Here is a 21,463-nt window from a genome sequence, read left to right as displayed (position 1 = left end):
GCTCCCACTGGAGCTGTTTTTGCCAGGCTGTGTCTCATGAGCCCAGAATGGAAGCTCTTCCTGGTGCCAACACTGGCTTCCCTGTACTTGTGAGGACAGCCCTGGGGACAGCCGCTGGCATACCCCACCCCCACCCTTCATCACCTGCTGATATAGTGGTGCAGACTGGGCACCACACTCCAACAGCTTCCAGTGATGACTTGAAAACTGGATTTTATTTAATAGACTTGTTTAGTGAAAGGAGCTTGCTTTGTCTTCCAAACAGTTCTCTGAGAGACTTCTGAGTTGGAAATGTTTTCCAGGGTCAATGGAAGAAATGGGTGCTGTGTTTGTGTGAAGCATTACTTGAGGTCCCTTGCTCCCTTCTATCCTTACCAGGGATGTGATACAAAGGCCACTGTGGGAGGTTGGGAAGTGGGAAGTGTCAATCAGGAGTTTACACTAAAAACCTGTGGGCCTGATGTGTCTGATGTCAGAGAGACACAGAAATGAACTGTTTATATTTCCTTAACTCCCAAATGAGCCCCAAAAGTACCTGTTGAAGACCTGCTGTGAGACAGTGTTATGGGGAAAGCATTCCTGCCTGCATGGAGCATGAATTTTAGTGATACTAGCAAAAATGCTGCTTTGAACGAACAGTTTTGTTTCGTCCTAGATAACAACAAAGACAGCAGGAATAATTAAGCACTGACTTTCTGGCTTTGTTTGCAGGGACAGCATGCAAGATTCAAGAAGTACGTGGGGCACAGTGCACACGTCACCAACGTGAGGTGGCTGCACAATGACTCTGTGCTGCTCACAGTAGGAGGTGCTGACACAGCCTTGATGATCTGGACCAGGGAATTTGTGGGGACACAGGAGAGCAAGCTGGTCGATAGTGAGGAGTCGGACACGGATGCAGAAGAAGATGGAGGTGAGCCCCCATCAGCCATGGGCCTTTCATTGTGATGGTTCATTTTCCTCGGGTCTCCTTCTGAACACTGGAGAACCAGCTCATACCCCCGATCTCTTTCTGGTGTTTGAGGCTATGACAGCGACGTTGCTAGAGAGAAGGCCATTGACTATACCACGAAGATCTATGCTGTGAGCATCAGAGAAATGGAAGGCACCAAGCCACACCAGCAGCTAAAAGAGGTGTCAATGGAAGAAAGGTATGATGTCTGCAAGGTCTGTTTGCACTTGTTGTACCTGACAGCAAACCTATCTGAACTAAACTACAATTTCTTTGCCCTTGAATTTATACCGAAGTGAGACTTTTATTATCTGCCTAGGGTATTTTTATTTTGTTTTGTTTTGTTTGAGACAGGGTGTCTCTGTGTAGCCCCAGCTGTCCTGGACTCATTTTGTAGACCAGGCTGGCCTTGAACTCACAGAGATCCACCTGCCTCTGTGGTGCTGGGATTACAGGCATACACCACCACACCCAGCCCTGCCTAGAGTCTTAACACAGATTTAAGTTGGAGGAAATTGCCCAGTGCCCTCAGCACAAGCTGAGAGTCATTCATGGTTTTACTGACTGATTATGGTGTACGGCTTGGAGAGGTCAGAAGTTTGGTTGGACTAGGTTTCCCTGGTCTAGAAGAGGAAGCCAGGGAGTCCCAAAAGATGTCCTGGGTGCAGGACTAACAAGACAGTGCTGACCATCAGGGGAGGAGCAGGTCAGGCTTTGGAGCAGGTGGGGTCTGTGGAGAAGCATCTTCCATTCCACTCTTTCTTTGACACTGTCACTTGATGTGCTTTGTCCTACTGTGTCCTCGTTTTTCCAGCTCTATGCAGGGGGCTAGTATTTCTAGACCTGACCCATTTGATCTCATCACCATGAGTACTGTGCATAGATAGTGGGCTTCTAATGCTAGTTTGTATCTTTCTGATTTGTAATTTTAAGTATGGACAAGAGAAACTGCCAAACATTGTATACTTTTAATTCCATAACTGACTATGTTCCCAGTTGGGAAGAGTAATACTGAATAAAAACAGAGCCTGGAGACCCACGTCTGGAAGGTTGGCTGTGGGCTCTTTTCCTTCTGGTAGCTGGACGACTGCAAGGGCCTCAGCACTGCGCTGCGTGCTGTGAGAGCCACAGTTCTGCTTCTGATAGGACCTGCTGCCTAATGAAGCTACGTGGTAGACATGATGCTCCCACTTCCTTGTAAGATGTGGGTTTAAATCCGACCGCTTGCTTCAGTTCAGGGACAGACGTAGGGTTCGCCTGGTATTGGCAAGATGGATGATGAGGCAGAAAAGCCCTAAGTCTTCACTCACATGTTTATTACATGTTACATGTTAGTTCTTGCCTTGCAATTTTATTACACGTTACAGTGCAAAGGGAAAGTTTTCTTTTGCTTAAAAGATAGATTTTTCTGCAATGATTTGTAAAATCTAGTTTCTTTTTCTTAAAGTGACTACAAATGGAAAATAATGTTAAAAGACTTAATTCTAAAAATGGAACAAAGAAACATGCACACAAGAATGCATGAAGAGGCATGCCACTTAACTGATCTACCCGAGAAAGGCATTTGGTCTGAGTTAAATCTTCTTTTTAAAAATAAAGTATCCAATGTCTCCAATTTCACATTCCGTTGTGAATGGCTTGCCCATTATTCCAAGGTTGTCTGAGCTGGTTCTACAAAACTTCCGTGGTGTATCGCACAGAAACTGAGGCCAGCCAAGTAACTGCCACGCCGATCCCCTGGGACCACATCTGGTTTCAGGTGTAGCCCTGTGATCATACAACCACTCGGTGTCTGATTTCCTCTCTACACGGCTCTATAAAAAGCCATGCTGTCCAATTTAGTATGAGATGGGGGGATTAGGAGGTAAACTGTTTTCCAGTTTAGGATTAAATTTTTTGAAAACACCTTATTTTCTTTATTGTTCCAGATTGAAGGGTTGTTATATGTTAGGGCATACTGAAATCAATATTTATTTTAAAAACAGGAAAAAAAACTTCATAGAATTATGAGCAAGCACTTCTCTACTGGCACTTTAAAAAATAATTCACCCTTGAATGCAGTGAAGAAAACATGTAGTAAAGAATACCATTTTAAGATAAGTATAGGGTCTAGAGAAAGGATCAGGCCTTTTCTGTAGACAGCAATTTCCTTGACAACTTAAAAAAAAAACTTGACAGCCCCCCTTTGTAGAAGGGCTTTTAACCAGAGAGACAATAGCAGCTGCAAGGCATGCTGGGAGCAGAAAATGCCCATGTTAGCCAGGGCAACCAGTTAGCCTTTAGGGAGGAAATCAGAACTTGAACGAAGGTCAGGAAGTCTCTCTTCAGCCTGGTCAGTAATTTTAGGGGACTCCAGACCTCAGAGATAAGACTAGGTAGCTTCTGGGCTAGAGAGATGGCTCAGAGGTTAAGGGCACTGACTGCTCCTCCAGAGGTCGTGAGTTCAATTTCCAGCAACCACATGGTGGCTCATACCCATCTATAATGTGACCTGAGGCCTTCTTCTGCCCTGCAGGTGTATGTACAGCCAGAGCACTGTATAATTAATTGATTAATTAATTTAAAAAGACTAGGCAGCTTAGAAGCACAGAAGAGCGAAGTACCAGGCAGGCGGAATCTTCAGGAAGTCAGTGAGAATGCAGAATGAGTGACAGGTGTGGGATAGGCCTGGGCCCTTGGAGCAAGGCAGGAGGATGGAATCAGGCATTGCAGTTGGTCTTTAGATGGAGGGGAGAGCAGGCCTCCTGGGAAAGATAAGGGGATGGCAGGACAGAGGTGGAGGGCTTCTGTATCAGGAGCAGGAGACCAACTAGTGCCCAGCGTCTCCCTGGGAGTGTCCAGGCCAGCGCCTTCCCCTGGTTCCTTCAAGCCCTGCCGATCTCGCCTTGTCCCTGTGGTGTGTCATGCCTGAAGATACTTGGAGCAGGACTTACACCGGGGACCTGTGTCAGAGGACCAGCACTTGAGGACTGATGAGGTGTGCTCTTGGGGCACCTGCTCCATGCAAGGACCCTCACTTTGTCTCCTAACATCTGTGCCTGACTGAAACCCCTCCCCACCTTCCTCCCTGAGGCAACTGCACCAGCTGTCACACTGAGGAGAGAAACGCCTGCTGACAGCTGCACGTTTTGCATCAATCATTTGGAAGCAACTGAACTTTTAAATTTCTAAGACAGCCACGGATGGCTTCTAATTAGATTCAGATAGCTCACTTTAAATCGCTGTGAGACTACACTGTGCCTTCTTGTGCAACTTCTAACATATTGTGACTTTTACTCTTCAGAAGTCATATGATTTTCAGTTCCAATATTTTAGGAAGTAAGAAAGTTGAGGAAAAACTAATAATTGCTCTGAAGAGACGTAGCAAATGTGAGATGTGCCAATAACACTTCAGCTTTGCCCCAGCTTACCATATGGCTCTTTCAGCCAGCCTCCACCTTGGATGAGGCCTCTGCCCAGCAACCATGTGGGGTGCATAGCTAGGAGTAGGGTGACTCCTACCCAGTGTTCTCTTCTCCCACAGTCTGCTCTTCTTGGTCCTCCCACTTGCTGAAGGCAGGCTGGAAGACCTTGTAGATGCCATGCATAAGGGCCAGCCGCAGGAGGAGGCAGGCGATGTGGGGAAGGGCACACGCACTGCGCACATTCACCCTGACTGCTTTTGCTGACTGACAACTGATGGCTTTCCCATTTGTTCTGGAGTTTCAAACTTGAGTCTTTACCTTACGCTTGCACAGCAAGCCTTACCCACTGAGCTTTCTCCCTAGCCAAGCACTTATTTTTAAGTGCCTACTACTTAACACAGGTATTTCCCAATAATTTAAATTAGCAGTCTCTACGGAGGACACTGGAGAGGTGACTCAGTGACTAAGAGCACTGGCTACTCTTGTAGAGGACCCAGATTTGATTCCCAGCACCCACATAGTGGCTCACAACCATCTGTAACTCCAGTCCCAGAGGATCTGACACCTTCTTCTAGCCTCTGTGGGTACCAGGCGCACATACAGTGCACTTATATACATGCAGGCAAAATGCCCATTTACATAAAAAATAATAATAATGCATTTTAAAACCTCAACTCCGTAGAGGATGGTAATAATAGAGATTTGTATATTTACCATCTTCATTTGAAACCTGCATTCAGACAAAACCTACCTTTAAGGTAAAGACATGAACACAAACCGGGCTATGTTACGGACATTGGCACACAACTACTCACTTCAGTCGGGGGTCCTCTGTGCACCTGAATGAGAAGCCCGCATTGTTGTCAAGGCCCTTGAGTAATAAGCGCTGAGGCTGGTAGCTTTTGATGATCTGTCCAATGATGAACGAAGGGCCTGGGCTTCCCCTCTCTGCTTCTGCAGTCTTTCCAACATTCATGTGCCATTTCGGTGCTCTTTACCTGTGACTAAAGCAGGCTCAACCCAGTGTTCTTTGTGTTCTTCTCCCAAAACTGCATAACCTGTCGCCACAAATCAAAATCCTGCTTGACCTGAGACACAGTTTTCCTTTGCTCAGAAAGGTCTTGGGCTACTTCCAGCCTCTCTTGCTTTGTTCTAGTCTGAAAAGGACATTTCTCTTTGAAAAAAAAAAAATGGATGAAGTAGCCAAGTTTTTGAATGCTTAAATTTTATTGTGTAAGCACCAGTTTAATGTAGTTTACCTATTAATTATGACTAATTATAGAATTATGACATTTATTCTAGTCGCTAATACATCAGGTGTATTTAATTTATTTTACATTCATTCATTTATTTGCCTGCAGGAGGGAGGATACACTTGTACCACTATGCAGATCAGAGGGCCGCCTGTAAGAACCAATTCTTTTCTTCTGCCATGTGGGTCTTGAAAGTTGAACTCAGGTCTTCAGGCCTGGCAGATTTCCTGCCGATATATTTGGTCTAAATACTCAACTGGTGTGTGTGTGTGTGTGTGTGTGCGCGCGTGTGTGTGTGTGTGTGTGTATAGAAGAGAGAGAAGGGGATATTTTTAAACTATTTTTATATTGATTACTTTCTTAATTGGTGTGACAAACAAAAGCAGCTGCATTACTCAGGGTCCCCTGGAGGAAAAGAACTGGAAGGATGAGTAGATAGTGAAGAGAGGACTTCCTGGATTGGCTTCCACAGTGCAGTCAGAATGGTCCAGCAATGGCTGTCTCACACTGCAGAGACAGCTGAGAAGAGATACAGTCTCTCAGGCTGAATGCTGAAGGCCTGGAGCATTACTGGAGAGCCCCATGGGAGGCTCAAAGAAACAGGTTCTAATATCAGCATCAGAACCAGCGGTGGCCACAGCAGAAAGGACGACCTTTCCAGTTAGAACAAAGGCCAGCAGAGTAAAGGACACAGAATGTTCCTCCTTCACGGTCCTTTTATCTGCAATGCTAGCTGAAGGGCTCCCAAACCAATCAAAGCAATGAAGAGAAGCCTCCAAGTGCAAAGGCCATTGCCTTCAGGTTATGTGATAGTGGCAGTGGCACTTCCCTTTGTCCCCTTTGTCCGGGAATGTGTGACAGTGGGAGTTTGGGAGGGATCTTGGGGACCAGGCAACTCCTTTCTCTATCAAGTTTCTTTCCATGTGTATGGATGTGTGGTACCCATTGCTGTACCCAGTCCCTTGCAGCGTCCACATTGAGTTCATCTTAGCTGTCAGTTTCTCATCTTTGTCAGTAATCCCAGCTGTGGACCTGCAGACAATTCTGCCTCCTAAACAGACTCTCATGGTGCCTCTCTCTGGGCTCCGCCATTTCTCCCCTACCCTCCTAGTCCCTAGCAACAAGAGGGCCTAACAGCTTTCATATAAGAGATAGCTCTCTTGTTTTGTGAGGCTTACGTATCCCTAGACTTGGAGATGACCCACGTGTCTTTACCTGCTGACTGACAGATGGGACCTGCAAACAATTGCCCTCAGAATTCCATGTCCCAGGTGTCTTTACCTGCTGACTGACAGATGGAGGTTACCTGCAAACAATTGCCCTCAGAATTCCATGTCCCAGGTGTCTTTACCTGCTGAGTGACCAATGGGACCTGCAAACAATTGCCCTCAGAATTCCATGTCCCAGGTGTCTTTACCTGCTGACTGACAGATGGGACCTCCAAACAATTGTCCTCAGAATTCCATGTCCCAGGTGTCTTTACCCGCTGACTGACTAATGGGACCTGCAAGCAATTGCCCTCAGAATTCCATGTGCCAGGTGTCTTTACCTGCTGACTGACAGATGGGACCTGCAAACAATTGCCCTCAGAATTCCATGTCCCAGGTGCCTTTACCTGCTGACTGACAGATGGGACCTCCAAACAATTGCCCTCAGAATTCCATGTGCCAGGTGTCTTTACCCGCTGACTGACAGATGGGACCTGCAAACAATTGACCTCAGAATTCCATGTCCCAGGTGTCTTTACCTGCTGACTGACAGATGGGACCTCCAAACAATTGCCCTCAGAATTCCATGTGCCAGGTGTCTTTACCTGCTGACTGACAGATGGGACCTGCAAACAATTGCCCTCAGAATTCCATGTCCCAGGTGTCTTTACCTGCTGACTCACAGATGGAGGGTACCTGCAAACAATTGACCTCAGAATTCCATGACCCAGGTGTCTTTACCTGCAGAGTGACAGATAGGACCTCCAAACAATTGCCCTCAGAATTCCATGTGCCAGGTGTCTTTACCTGCTGACTGACAGATGGTACCTCGAAACAATTGACCTCAGATGCACAAGCTGGCCATGAAGCAGAGAGTGGCGGTAGCAGGCACCATCTGGTCACCCCAAGCACACCCCTTGTAGTGTAATCTCTTTTCCCACCCACCTCTGAACCATGCAATGTAGCAGTGCAGCAGCATCTTTTTTACCTGGGTAGGCTTAGATCCCAGACCCTTCCTGTGGGCAAGCCCAGTGCCTGAGTGCTCTAGGGGCCAAGGTCAGGGCTCCCGAGGGCTGGGGAATAGAGACAAAGAGAGCATCTGTTTGCCTCAGTGGCAGTCTTGAAAGCTAGCAGTGAAGGCTTCTCCACAGTGGGCCTGGGGCAAGCAGATAGGTTAGTCTGAGGCAGCAGGAAATAGGAGAGTGCTTACAGAAATTTGTTAAGGACAGTAAAGGGAGATGGGATTCCACTGTGAAGACAACGGAATGGGCCTCTGGGTTTAGTATCTGAGTCACGGGCACCAATGTTACAATTAATAAAGAAAATAAGGTAATAAGATAATAAGATGCCAGACAACGGATATTATATTATATGAAGTTTATTAAATGAGCATGGGGGGGAGAAGGAAATGGGGGAGGGGTACCTCAGAGAGAGAGAGGGACAGAGACAGGGACAGTAAGTAGAAGAAGAAGAGAGAGAAAAGAAATGTAAGGGGTAGAGGGTAAAGGAGGTAGAGAGAGATACCACTGTAGGGTCTGTCCTTTTATATGGTCCTGGGCAGGGTCATGACCTCGTGACAGGTAAGCGATGACGTCACAAGTAGGCAGACTGAAGCCGAATCCTAACAGTAGGTAGCTGGTACAGTGCCTTGCACATAGTAGATAGCTGGTACAGTGCCTTACACATAGTAGGTAACTGGCACAGTGTCTTGTACATAGTAGGTAACTGGCACAGTGCCTTGCACATAGTAGGTAACTGGCACAGTGCCTTGTATATAGTAGGTAACTGGCACAGTGCCTTGTATATAGTAGGTAGCTGGCACAGTGCCTTGCACATAGTAGGTAACTGGCACAGTGCCTTGCACATAGTAGGTAACTGGTACAGTGCCTTGCACATAGTAAGTAACAAGCAAATGCTTCTTGAATGGGCAAGTGAATGAATCTGTCCTCCAAAGGCTCTGCAAACCTGCTCTTTGTCAGCAACTACTTTTATTTTCATCTTATTAGCACCTGTGACCTGTCTTGTCATTGTGGGAGATAGGTGACCCCTGCAGAGTCTAAGGGTGCTCCAAATGGCCGAGGGGATGGCTCGATTTTTTTTATCAATATCATATACGCATTAGAAATTAAAATGCTTGTTTGGTTTAAATCTGTGTCTCAAAAGGTGAAAGGAACTGAAAATCATACATGTGTCACCATAATCATCAACCTACTTTACACACAGAGATGCCCTGTTGGCCAATATGTGATAAAAAAAAAAGAACATGTTAGACCATGTTCATGACTGGCAGGGTTAAAAATACAGGAAAGTTAGACACATTTCCTTGAGTTAAAGCAAATCTCCATATATAGGCAATCTCAGGTTTTTTTTCCCTCTAGCCTTTTATGCTATGTTTGGAGAAGGAAATCTCCTGGGAGAACCTGCCCCCAATTTTGAAAAAATGCTTTGCTTTTAATCAGTAGCTGTGTGGGAATTTCAAGCTTGCCAGAGGCGGCATGAAGCAGGCCAAGGCTCCGTGATCATGTCAACTGTGAGTGAACAGCCTCTTTGGCTCCAAGGCCCACAGAGGCCCTTTGTCCTGCTTTGTCAATAGCTGCTCTGTAAGCTTATATTGTTGCGACAAACTGACAGCTTTCTAAGCAAGTGTTGCAGAACAGGCCATACTGAGACCCCTGAATGCTACTAAATTCTCACTTGAGGCTTAGTCTACTAAAGCAGTGAGCTTGGTGATCTGGGTATGCCCCACTGGGAGGCAGGATCCTTTAACCCAGCACTCCCATTCCGTTGGTGGAGCGGGAGTATTCAAGAGCCTGCCAGCAGAGTCCTGTGGTTGCTTGTGTTTTGCATAAACACTAACCCAGCCCTCCTGGTAGGAGAGTGACTTTGTATAAAAAAGGCCCTGTCCCCAAAGACCTTCTCTCTGGGCTCAGTTCTCCTTTCTCACTCTATCCCAGAGTCTGAGAAAAACCTTCTCCTAAGTAAGTACTCTAAGCAAATAGAATGTAATCAGAATCTTGGTTTTTTTGTTTTTGTTTTTATAAAGGTGGATGGAATGAGCTAAAATTAAAATATCTATTAAACCCTGAAATGCTAAAAACAATCCTTTCTAAGGCATATGTTTAGGTGGGTGATCATGAAAAACTTAATAATTGGCTTTTACATGAATTTAATGCTGTTTTCATAAATAGTTTTCTCTCTTTAAACCTCTTGGCTTTTTATGTTGGTTTGAAGCAAAATGTGACTTCTTTACATAAGTGATAATTTATAAAATTAAAATTGTTGTACATTATAGCATAATCAGGCTTTTTCAGAGTGGTAAGACATAAAAACCCAGAGGTAAAACTCTAGTGTGTGGTTTTAATAATTACCATACCCATGTAATTAGTTGAAAGAAACTTACTCTCAGAAATTGAAAAATAAAAGCTTTAAAACTAGGCAAGAATTTCTCTGTTGAAGGGGAGCAGCTTTCAAAAACGGTGTCAGTACTGCATTTGGGTCTTCTTGTGGTCTCTGAGTATCTCAGAGACTCCATTTGAAGGGCCTGGGTGACACCAGGGACAGTTACTCTCTCTTCTGCTTTGTGGTCAAAATGTGGTGACTGGGAAGATACTTGCCAGCATTAGTGGGCTGCAGTGTGGAGAGCAGGATGCTCCTGGGAATGAGTTTAAAAAGCACACAGGTCTGTCCCGTCCACACCTTTGAAGTTGGTACCATACTCCATCATCTGCACACACCCATTCTTCCTACCCTGCTCCTGTCTGAGGAGCTCGGCCGATGCTCAGCTGGCTCCCTACACTGCTGCTGTGCCATGGTGCCTAGAACTCTCTCTTTGCAGCTTTGTCTACTTCTCTAGATGCCATCCCTGCGTATTTCCTTACACCCTACTTTTCCTCTTTCCTGGCTCCAAGAGCTCCCATCAATGCGGCTGCCACTCACAGAGACGCCACATTGCCAGCTGCACCAGGCTGTCTACACAGCTCTGTTTCCATCTTTCTCTCCGGTGGACTCTGCTGTCCTGCACCAGCCAGGCTGCTGCCCTGCGGCCTTCTTGACAGATGGCTTTTCTCTGTTGTCACTGACAAAGCAGAAGCTATGTGTACAGCTCTGTCCTGACTGTCATGTTTCTCTCTCCTCTCTCATGCCTTCCTCCATGCCTGGACCACTCACTTCCTCCCTCCTCTTCTCAGAGGAAGTGAGTCCCTCTTCCGGTTCAGAATGGAGCTTCCTGCCCATGGATGTCCTTCCTCATTTCTTCTCCCTTTGTCTCTCCATGGCTGGAGATACATTTTCAGCCAACAAACATGTTCTGGCCTTTCCCACTCACACCTAACTCCCTTCTGAGGAAAGCGGGTCCTTTGGTCTAACAGTCCCGTCTCCCTGCCCTACCCTCCCTTTCCCGTGTCATCCAGGGTTCACATGGTCCCTTCTTTTAGCCTCTGGTCCCTCTTATCTATCTTCTATCCTGGCTGTTCTAACATGAGAGCATCCTTTCCAGGTCCTCATTCCTCCAAAGCTATCTTTGTTATGCTTAAAAGACAGGCTTGTTTCTGCTAGAGGAGCCTTGGGTAACAGAAATAGGTGGATTGGTTCTCATATGTGTGATGTCTATAGAATCCACTTTAAAAAGGTTCTGAGATGGTGAAATTATTTTAATATATTTTGTTTAGCCCACGCATGAAAAACATTACCTTAACTCTTATCAGCATCCATGAGTTAGTTTACATTCTTTTAAAATTATCTTACATCGGAGAATGGTAATGCACACCTGTAAGCCAGCATCGGGATACAGAGGCACAAGGGTGCGTAGCCTTGGCTTACAGTAGGATACCGTCTCAGACAGACAAAAAGAAAAGGCCCATTTTAACTAGGTCTTGAAGTCTTGCTGCTCTCTTATAGTTACAGCATGTCTTAATTTGGAGAAGCCACAGGTCGAGGCCTCAGTAGCGGAGCAGTAACCACTAGTGTAGAGCGTTCCTTGTCTACTGCTTGTTTCCAGTCACCTTTGGCTACCTGGCCTCCATCCTCTACATTCCGCCTGATTCCTCTGTGAGTTGCATCTCATCAGCGTGGGACTCTAGAAAGCCAGTAGGCTACGGAGCTCAGAGATGCCTGCTTCACAGTTACTTTTTCCTTCTCCATTCAAGTTGTTTGTCATTCATCCTTGCATTAGTACAGGAGCCTCTTCAGTAACCTGCCCAGTGCTACCTAGCTCTCTGTTGGCCTTTCAGCCAGTCATTTGAATCCATGACATTCTGTGCAGTAGATGCGTCATCCTAGGCTTCATGCACATTTTCAAGATGGCAAGAGTTTTCAGAACATCCCATGGTTCTTCACTCGACTCTTGGCCTTTCACTCCACTTCACCACTGATCAACCATCTATATCAATGGTTCTCAACCTGCGGGCCGCAGCCCCTTTGGGGATCAAATGTCCCTTTTAGAGGGATCACATATCAGATAGGCTACATACTTGGATTTTTATATTATAGCCCATATCAGTAGCAAAATTAGTTTTGAAATAGCAACAAAAATAATTTTATGGTTGGGGTCACCACTACATGAGGAACTTTATTAAAGAGTCTAAGCATTAGCAAGGTTGAGAACCATTCTTATAGATGATTCTGGAAAACACAGGAATAGACCTAATAGAATATTTTAATAATGTATAGCTCTCACAGCTCTGGAGACTTTCTCTAAACATTGAGACTATGGTAGAAATATTCATCCTCTCTTTCTCTCTTTCTTTCCCTTCCTCCCTCCCTCCACTCCCCCTCCCTGAAATGCGACTCCTTCCCTACATATTTATAAGTACTGCCTTGTGTCTAAGGTGGATTGAATCCCAGAATCCTATCCATGAAGTAATCTTGTGGACTTCAGATCCAAGTGATGAAAGTGGCTGGATTTTCCAAGATGTTTTGAAAATTCTTGGAGCATTTTATGACCCATTTTGAAATCTGAACCAATTTACTTTCCCTCTAAGAACACTTTCAACGTTGAACATTGTCCAGCTAAAAAACGAAAACATTTTCCAACTTGTATTCCGAAGCAAAGAGGAGCTAAGCTCTCCACCCGACAGCTTCTTGTCTCTCAGAGCCTCGCTCTCCATTCTGCCCTGTGGTGCTCATCCTGGCTGCAGGAACTTCCCTACAAGAGAGCGTTTAGGTCAATGCGATTCTGCCCCTTCGCCTCCCCCATCTCTCAACCCAGCACCTTCAGGAGGGGACAAGGAAACAGAAGAGAATGCTAAGCTATTAGTCTCCCTTGGGGCCTTCATGAGTTAGGATGTGCGTCAGGATAACTCTCCACGCACTGAGTGAGTCCAAGCTTTTTCTTCAGCATCCAGGCCACTGGGAAGGCGAATTGGTACTGCACTGACTTTCCTGTTGTCCTTCCCTGTCCACAGATTATGCCACAGTGTAAGACAGCCTGTTTCCCTCCCCCAGTGCTAGGCTGCTGTGGTACTCAGCAGGTTGTCACCTCTCCCTGGATCTTCATCATCCTCTCAGGATTAACCCACTCAGCATTCTTGCTGGGCCCCTTCCCTCAGCATCCTTCCTGTGATGGAAGCTCCCTCTCTCGGAGTCATTAAAAGGCCTTCTTTCCTTTTGTGTCTTGGTTCCTTCTACCCCCATCACGCTGCCATCCTGGCCATCCCCAGCACCTCTGCAGTTCTTAAATCTGTTGTGTCCCTTAGCAGACTCCAGGAACACTCGCTGTGCTCCTGGGTCTCCCAGCCTTAGCTAAAACAAACAACTACCTATAAAGAATATATTAGACCAGCAGGTTTGTGAATGTTCTCCTGACCTCTGCTCATTTCCACCTTGGCAGAATCTCTCAGAGTGGCATTTCCAGTAGGATCTAAATCTAGAAGGATTTAGATGTGCTGAAAAATGCGAACCCACCAGCATTTAGCTGTGCTTTAAGTTTTTGGCAGCTCCTCCCACGTCTGATATTTAGAACACTGTTTATATATAGATGCCTGGAAAGAAGCTTTTAATGCTTGTATTGTGTTTTACCTTGCTTTCCTTTGGAGGCAGGGAATTGTCAAGTAAGTATCTGCAGCACTCTGGAAAAGCTCGGGTGTTCAGTGAACGCCTAGTGCTGTGTCACTAAGAATCCACGAGCAAGCTTGAGGGCTCAGTCCTGAAAGTGACTGGGTCTGTCCCGTGCAGGTCCCTCCCGTTGCTCCTTTCGCCTACAGTTCTGAAACAATGCAGCTATTGACTGTGCTTGTGGACTAAGACAGACATGCTCTGCGAGTGCTTTACTGCTTAGGGGTTTAGGGGTTTTGGTTTATAACTGAAAATAAGGATGACTAAAAGCATCAGATTATCTTTCTGTATATATATATATATATACAATCTCGTGTATATATAAGCACAGTGTTTGCGCTTCTCTGCATACTCTACTGTATAATATGTTGTATATTATACAACTTGCATATACCCTGGAACCAAGCCCAGTGTTGGATCAGAAGCTGTGAGCCATGCGGTAGTTCTAGCGCATTCCGGCTCCCATTGCAGCCCCTGGCTTGCTTTTGTCATACACTTAAACATTCTTTGGTAAGAGAAGAAACCCATGGGTTTTGTTTGAAAGTCCCACTAAAACAGAAGAAAGAGAAGGTGTCCTGGGAAGTGATAATGAAAGCACAGCAAGTATCTGTTGAAGGAACTGGCATGCCCTCATCCAGAGATTTTGCTCAATTTGATGGTAATGATGTCAGCTGGGAGTGTCATTTGCAGAGATGTCGTCTCTCCCCATTGAAAGACCCTTTGGTCCAATTATCACTTATGATTACATAACATGTTTTGATTCAAGACTTTCTGAGAAAATAAAGGTACCTTGTTTCCCCTGCACAAAAATCCATTCGCTATTCCAGCCAGCAAGCTAACCTACTGAAAATCCTGAGAATTATTAGGCTAAATTATGAGTCACAATTAAATTGGGAACAAAGCAATCCATTGTGCATAGCTCCCCAAGGCATCCAAGCGGATGTCGTTGTTTTTCTGACAAAAGGTCTCTCCCCAGCACACTCTAAAATAAGCAAAGCCCTGGGCATGAAGGCATGAGCTCGCGGGAAGCATTGACAAGGCTGCCTTTTCTCTCCCCACTCTGTAGGCGCTTAGTGCAGTTTGCCCAGACACTCCAGGGTATGACTTTCTAAACTTGTAGCCTGGTGCACCCTTTCCTTTCTGTTCTACTTCTTGGCTGGCATGCAGGGGAAGCATGGTCTGTGCCACACAGGAATGTCTGTTCACTTGGAACATGCCTGTGCATGCGTGCAGTGCTTGCTAGTGCAGCTGTAACATGTACTAAGTTTCTTACTTGCCTTTGTTTTCTGCTTCCAAGGGGATCGAGGTAATTATGTCTCTTTGTGTTTCTCCAGAACACTGACCGGTTGCGTGGGACTTAGGGCAGGAGCTGCTGCAGGACTCCCCCTTCCTACCCACCCCTTCCTAAGATTTCACAAGTCTGACTAAAGGGAACCAGTGGCCGACTTGTACGGGAGTCTTTTAGGGTTTCCTCCTAGAAAAATCTCTTAGCTAAATTTGGGAGTATCCCTCCCCAGAACTAAGAAGGGTGAAGCAAACTTTGGTGTAGTGACCACAGCTTAACATGGACCACGACCCTGAGTTGCAGAGCAGAACGGGGCTCTTTCCTTTTCCCCTTGTCTACAGCCAGACCAGCCGGGGACTTTTTCATACGGCTTCAGGACCTCTTGCAATGCTTGGCTTCTGAGTCCGGCTTCATGATTCTGGGTAACACTGGCCAGTGAGGTCAGGGGTTCTTCTTGAATCCCAGGATGTCATGGATATTGGGGTAGTGGAATGATGCTACAAAGGTGCTGTCACATAGAGAACCGAGCTCTGCCCTGTGAGCCCAGACCCACACGTGCATATTTCAAGCTATTGTTCCTAATGGGGTGAGAGAGGAGAGTGGAAGAGCGCAGCCCCTGGCAGAGTGTCCTCTGAGAGGGGAGAGGAGCAAGAAACTTCCCTGGCTCTGCCTTTAGCTAGCTGCTGGACAAGTGGCCTTTTTATCCAGCCTCGTGCTTCTTCTGACTTGCGTTTCAGACCGCCTGTTAGCCGGGCAGCTCCCCAGCCTGAGAAACTCCAGAAGAACAACATCACCAAAAAGAAGAAGCTGGTTGAGGTGAGGAGTGTCCGCGGCCTGCTCTCGTCTGGTTACTGATGCTCTGGCACTGCCAGGTGACCTAAAGATCCCACCAAATGAACCTGCATGGGCCTGCTGGCTCCTTGTCCCCGTCTCCATTCTCGTGTGGTATCGTAGCCCCTGCCCCATCTCTGGAACCAAAATTATATCTCCTGGGTCACATTCCTTCTCCTTCAGCCTTGTCACCAGGCCTTACCAATCCTCGCCAACTGTAAAATGTGTTGTGTCCCTTAAACCTGGTTCCATTGCCCTAGACCCTATACCACCTGGGACCCCAGCACCCTTTTTATGCACAAGAAGGAAGCAGGCAGCATGTCAACCATGACCATCTCTCGCCTCCCTTTCCTCAGGCCAGGGGTTCCTCAGGATGTCTTCCGCAGGCTTCTCCTTCAGTTCTCATGTGTGAGCTGGAGACTGTTACTGTCACTGGCAAACATGGGCTCTGTGGTGCAGGGATGGTTACGGAGTGGCTAGGATCCATTCCAGGGACGCCAGTCCAGTGAGGAGGAGCTGGCCTTACAGTGGCTCCAGCCGCCTGCTGTTTTCACAGACCCACACCCCGGAGTCCTCTCTTCCAAGTTCAAATCTTTTATGCCCTGTGCTGGCTTTAACACCCCCAAAGATTCCTGCATTGCCAGTGAGAGTCACGCTCTTGGTTTGAAAAGCCTCAACCAGAGTGACCCTCAAACTCACTACCTGGCTAAAATCTCCACGTACCACCTCGTCTTCTCCAGTGGTCTGGACTTTGAGGTCCTGTGTTTTAATTCCTCAGCTTGGCATGTACTGTTCAGTCCCCACACTGTAGCTCCTCCAGTCATTTCTCTGGATCATGTCTGTGGGACCCTCATCTGGAACGTCCCTCATACTGACACCCCTGCCCCGCTCCACCATGTCCCACAACAGGCCTCGCTCGGTACACACCCCCTAACTTTCTCGTGTCCTCCTTGGCTTTAGATGACTAATCCATGCTGCCGACATAAATTTAGTTTTCTGGAAAGAAACTTTTTTTTTTTTTTTTGGTTATTTATTTTGGAAGATAGCTCAGGTCTGGAAATGCAGCTTAGTTTCAGGAAAGACAGGAGTCAACAGTAGAAGGGCCATCATAAGCCAAGATGGTGCCTATCTTCTTTCAAGCTGGGGCTCATGGTGCCTCAAGTGGCTTTTCTCTTTCAAAAATTCCTGAACTACTACTGTCTTAAACACAGTGAACTATCCATGCTTCCTACTGAGCCTACCCATGTCTGTTCTGGGGACCAATGGAGGCCATCCAGCCTGTACACTGTGACTCACCTGAACAACTTAGGGAAGTCACTGTTGCCTAACAACAGTTCAGGGAACTAAAACAGGGGGCGTGTTTCATCCTCAGCTGGTCCAGTGCCTCACACAGCATTCCTCCGCTGTTAACCTCTAAGGGTGGCTAACTGTGTGTGTGTGTGTGTGCAGGAGCTGGCTCTGGACCACGTGTTTGGCTACAGAGGATTTGACTGCCGCAACAATCTGCATTACCTTAATGATGGCGCCGACATCATTTTCCACACTGCGGCTGCAGGCGTCGTGCAGAACCTCTCCACAGGTAGTTGCTGGGAGGCGCCACATGTGCCTACCTATCTGTGTGTTTTCCCACTCCTTCCATACCCCAAAAGCTTCTTCCCTTAGGGCATCCTACCATCCAGGCTGGTGGCAATGCATCCTTAAAGTGCCCACTCAGCCTAGCTTGAGCATGGCGTAGGCACTGGAAGGGAGCTACTGTGCTTCTTGTCGCCTCCTCAGTGGTGAGAAGGACTGGGGAGGAGATGGGGTGGAAGTAGAGGAATGAGACAGAGACCAAAACTGAGAGCCAAGCAAAGGGAACCACTTTCCAGCTCTCAAACTGTGAGCTTCCTAGAATTAGAGGTGTGTGCCACAGGGTGCAGCCTGTTTTGACTCTGGAGCAGTTCGCAGGGAATTTGTCATTGATGGAGAAGTACTCGGTGCCCTCTAACCATGGGTTCAATCAGGAGCTAACGCTCTAAAAGGAAACACTTCAAAGCCTGTAACAGACCCACACCCATGTCTTCACCCCCGATGAGATATGTAGCCATGTTATGTCAGCCATGTAGCTTCCCGGCTTCATGGCTCCTGTTCCTTGCTGCATCTGTGTAATTCATGTTTAGATTTGAAGAGTATAATCACTGGGTTATTTTGGTTTTCCTCCCTTTTGGGAAGGAAGCTTTGAGGTTTTTCATGTTTTCTCAATTTTGGGGAGAAAAGAAGCTTTGAGGTTTTTCATGTTTTCTCAATTTTTTTAGACACATGTCATGATTTGAAGATGCTACCACTTGGGCAGTTGAGTGGGTTTAAAAGCCTTTTGGAAGTCTGGAAACCCACTTACTGCAATAGGCGGTGAAGTATTTCCTACCGTTCCTTCTGCTTCCTGTGAAATGGGTTAGCGAGTCCAAGTGCCACTTTGTACCAAGTGTTGCCACTTAGCTCAGGGCAGCATCACCTTCAGCATCAGTGTTTTCAGATGGGCAGTGAATGCTGAGAAAGCTTCAATCTTGTGCCAAGGCAAAGAGGAACATGAACTTCATGATTTAGGCTTTGAGCTTGGTCTGTGTGCTAGACCCACACAGGCAGTCGGGAAGGCTAAGGTAGATTGTGCTCATATTAGAAACAGGCAGCAGCTTCTGTCCTTCCAGACCTACGACATCGCGTGTGAGGTTTCTTCAAAGGTTCCTCATATTCCCAAGGACAATTCTGAAAATGATAATCTGGGTTTTCTAAAAACATAATCTTCTATAAGGCATTTCCAGATTGCCCAGTCAGCTTTGTGACCGCTGTGGAAAGCCCTTGGATCCCACGACTCACCTCCCATGGTTCCTTTCTCCTAGGCAGCCAGAGCTTCTACCTGGAGCACACGGATGACGTCCTCTGCCTCACAGTGAATCAGCACCCAAAGTACAGAAATGTGGTGGCTACCAGCCAGATAGGTAGGGCTCTTTGGTGGCTCCACAGTGGCTCTTGCAGCTGTACAAAGACACTGGTCTATCAGCACTGTCTGGAGATGGGTGACTTAAACCCTTTCTTGCTGATGTCTCAGTTGATTTTTCTAAAAATATGCCTATGTAACTTGAGCTGATACATGTAGTGACAAGTGATTTTGAGGGACCATAGAATCAGACCAAGGCCTGACAGTTAAGTAAATGGATGGTCCTCTTCCGCGTGGACTAGAAGACCCCCAGGTGTCAGCGAGCCTCGTGATTGTGCTTGGCAGTAGTGCAGCATGCCCAGCCAGCTCTTCTGTGCTCTGAGAAACCGCCAGCCACAAATGTGACCTGCACATTTGTGAGACATCGTCTGCTTGTTTGTTTGGACTTTGTCATCTCAGAGGAAGTGCTTTCAGAAGAGTCTCTCGCTTGCTTTCATCCAAGCCATGTCCATCTTAAGGCTTCAATGGGAGTCTGTGGCACTGGGCGGGGGTGGGGGTGGGGCGCTGCATGGCTAGGAAGGAGACTTACTGTGCTGTTGTTTCCCTTGATGCTTCCTCATTGCCACTATTGCAGGTGACGCCACAGAAAGCACAGGTAAGGCTGTTCCAGCTGTGAAACAGCTCAGACCCCACACAGCAAGATCATGCCAATGCACCATTGCTGCTTGTATCTGGCTGTGCTGCAGATACAAACTCATCCTCACCAGTTTCCTTTGAGTAAACCCTCTGCAGCTGTGTCAGACATATGTGTCCATACGCTCCGCCTTCACCAGCAAGTTTCTCAGTGAATTTCTTTGGCCAGGTCAGACTAGATGTCTCTTATGCCCAGAACTGTGTCAGCCCTAAACATTTGTCTAAGGAAGGGCCTTTAGTGGAACGCAGACACTGAGTGCCACCATCCCTGTCATGCCTCCCACACTCAGGGACGACACCTTCCATTCATATCTGGGATGCCATGACCAAGCACACCCTCTCCATGCTGCGGTGCTTCCACTCCAAGGGGGTGAATTACATCAACTTCAGCGCCACCGGGAAGCTCCTGGTGTCCGTGGGCGTGGACCCAGAGCACACCATCACTGTCTGGAGATGGCAAGAAGGTAAGCAGCTGTGCTTCATGCGTCTTCTTCTTCTTCTTCAGGGTTTCCCTATGGAGTGAGCAGGGATGGAGCCCCAGGCAGCCGTACCCAAACACACCTGGGGCTCCTGCTCCCAGGGAAGCGGCAGCCAGACCGTGGGGACCTGGAGAAGCTGCTCTCAGCCCCAACCCCATCCCCCTGTGCCATAGCCCACTAGAGGCTGCTCAGGCAACAGTGATGGCTAGTGCAGGGCCTTTGGGTGTGTTGGGAAAGCGCTGAACAATGTCCCCAAAGGCAGCATTGTCCCCTCCCTGTCATTACCACCTTGCTACCTAAGTCCCTTGTCCTCAGTCCTCTGATGGCCTCTGGATTCTGCTCCCACTGTCTCACCTTGGCCACTAAAGGCAGATTTTAGCTGTTAAGTATTTTTACGCTATAATGCTTCTGAAATGAGGATTCAACCTTAATCACTGCTTATAGCGACCCCTTGGGGGGGGTGTCAAACAACCTTTCACAGGGGTCACCTAAGATCATCAGAGCGCACAGATATTTACATTACAATGAATAACAGTAGGAAAATTATAGTTATGAGGTAGCAATTAAGATAAATTCATGGTTGGGAGAGTCACCACAACATGAGGAACAGTTTTAAATGGTTGCAACATGAGGAAGGTTGAGAACCACTGGTTTATAGCATATTTCTTATCCTTCCCCAGCACACACACACACACACACACACACACACACACACACACACACACACACACACACACACCCCAGCTGCTACCAAGTTTGTAATTGTTTTACAATTAAAATATGTGATGTTCTGAGTATATCCTCAGGTCGGCCTTGGCAAAAGCAGATCCAATTAGTAAGGGCGGTAATGAGGTCTGTCTGCGGCTGATATCTGGGACACTGAGCAGGCAAGTAGAGGTGGCACTTCTCCAATCCAGAACTCTAGAGGCCCATTATCTCCTCATCTTCTCATGGGAGACTGGGAAGAAGGGCTTCAAAGAGATGGACACGTTTTGAGGGAAAAAAAATGCCGTCTTTCCTGAGCCCCAGTTAAGAGAGGCCATCGGCTGACAAGTGTTAAGGACAGGTCCCCTTACACTGCATTGGGAGCCAGCCAGACCCACGGTATTTTTAGGAAACCACACTGCCATCTTCTTGTTTACAGTTCATTGTGTCCAAGCGTCCCCACAACCCATCTCTTTGGGATCCAGATCAGTTGCCTATGATACCAGGTTGTCAATGGATCAACCAGACAGTGCAGTTGAGAAATGGCGCTTCTTACCTTACAGTCCCGAAGCATCCCAGAGTTGGGAGGGCTAGGAACACCTTCTAGCCCGCCAGCTCCCTCCCACAGCAGTCCTCCAGGGCTTCCCAGGCAGCCTTCCTTCCATCCGCATGAATATCCAAGGACACAG

The 21,463-nt window shown here is 47.1% G+C and overlaps 1 protein-coding gene across 1 annotated transcript in view; it reads left to right on the top strand.

Annotated features, from left to right (window-relative positions):
* EML6 (EMAP like 6) overlaps positions 1-21,463 on the top strand; it is a 263,811-nt gene that overhangs the window by 227,502 nt on the left and 14,846 nt on the right. Inside the window, exons 27-32 of the mRNA XM_084797495.1 lie at positions 712-913; positions 1,025-1,151; positions 15,890-15,968; positions 17,433-17,562; positions 18,860-18,958; positions 19,881-20,054. Coding sequence (XP_084653621.1) covers positions 712-913; positions 1,025-1,151; positions 15,890-15,968; positions 17,433-17,562; positions 18,860-18,958; positions 19,881-20,054 — 811 coding nt within the window. The remainder of the gene's footprint in view (positions 1-711; positions 914-1,024; positions 1,152-15,889; positions 15,969-17,432; positions 17,563-18,859; positions 18,959-19,880; positions 20,055-21,463) is intronic.

The sequence above is a fragment of the Acomys minous genome (genome assembly GCF_964271855.1).
Source record: "Acomys minous genome assembly, chromosome: 10".
NCBI lineage: Eukaryota > Metazoa > Chordata > Mammalia > Rodentia > Muridae > Acomys > Acomys minous.
Note: the sequence above shows the minus strand (reverse complement) of the source record. Positions and strands in the feature narration are given on the sequence as shown.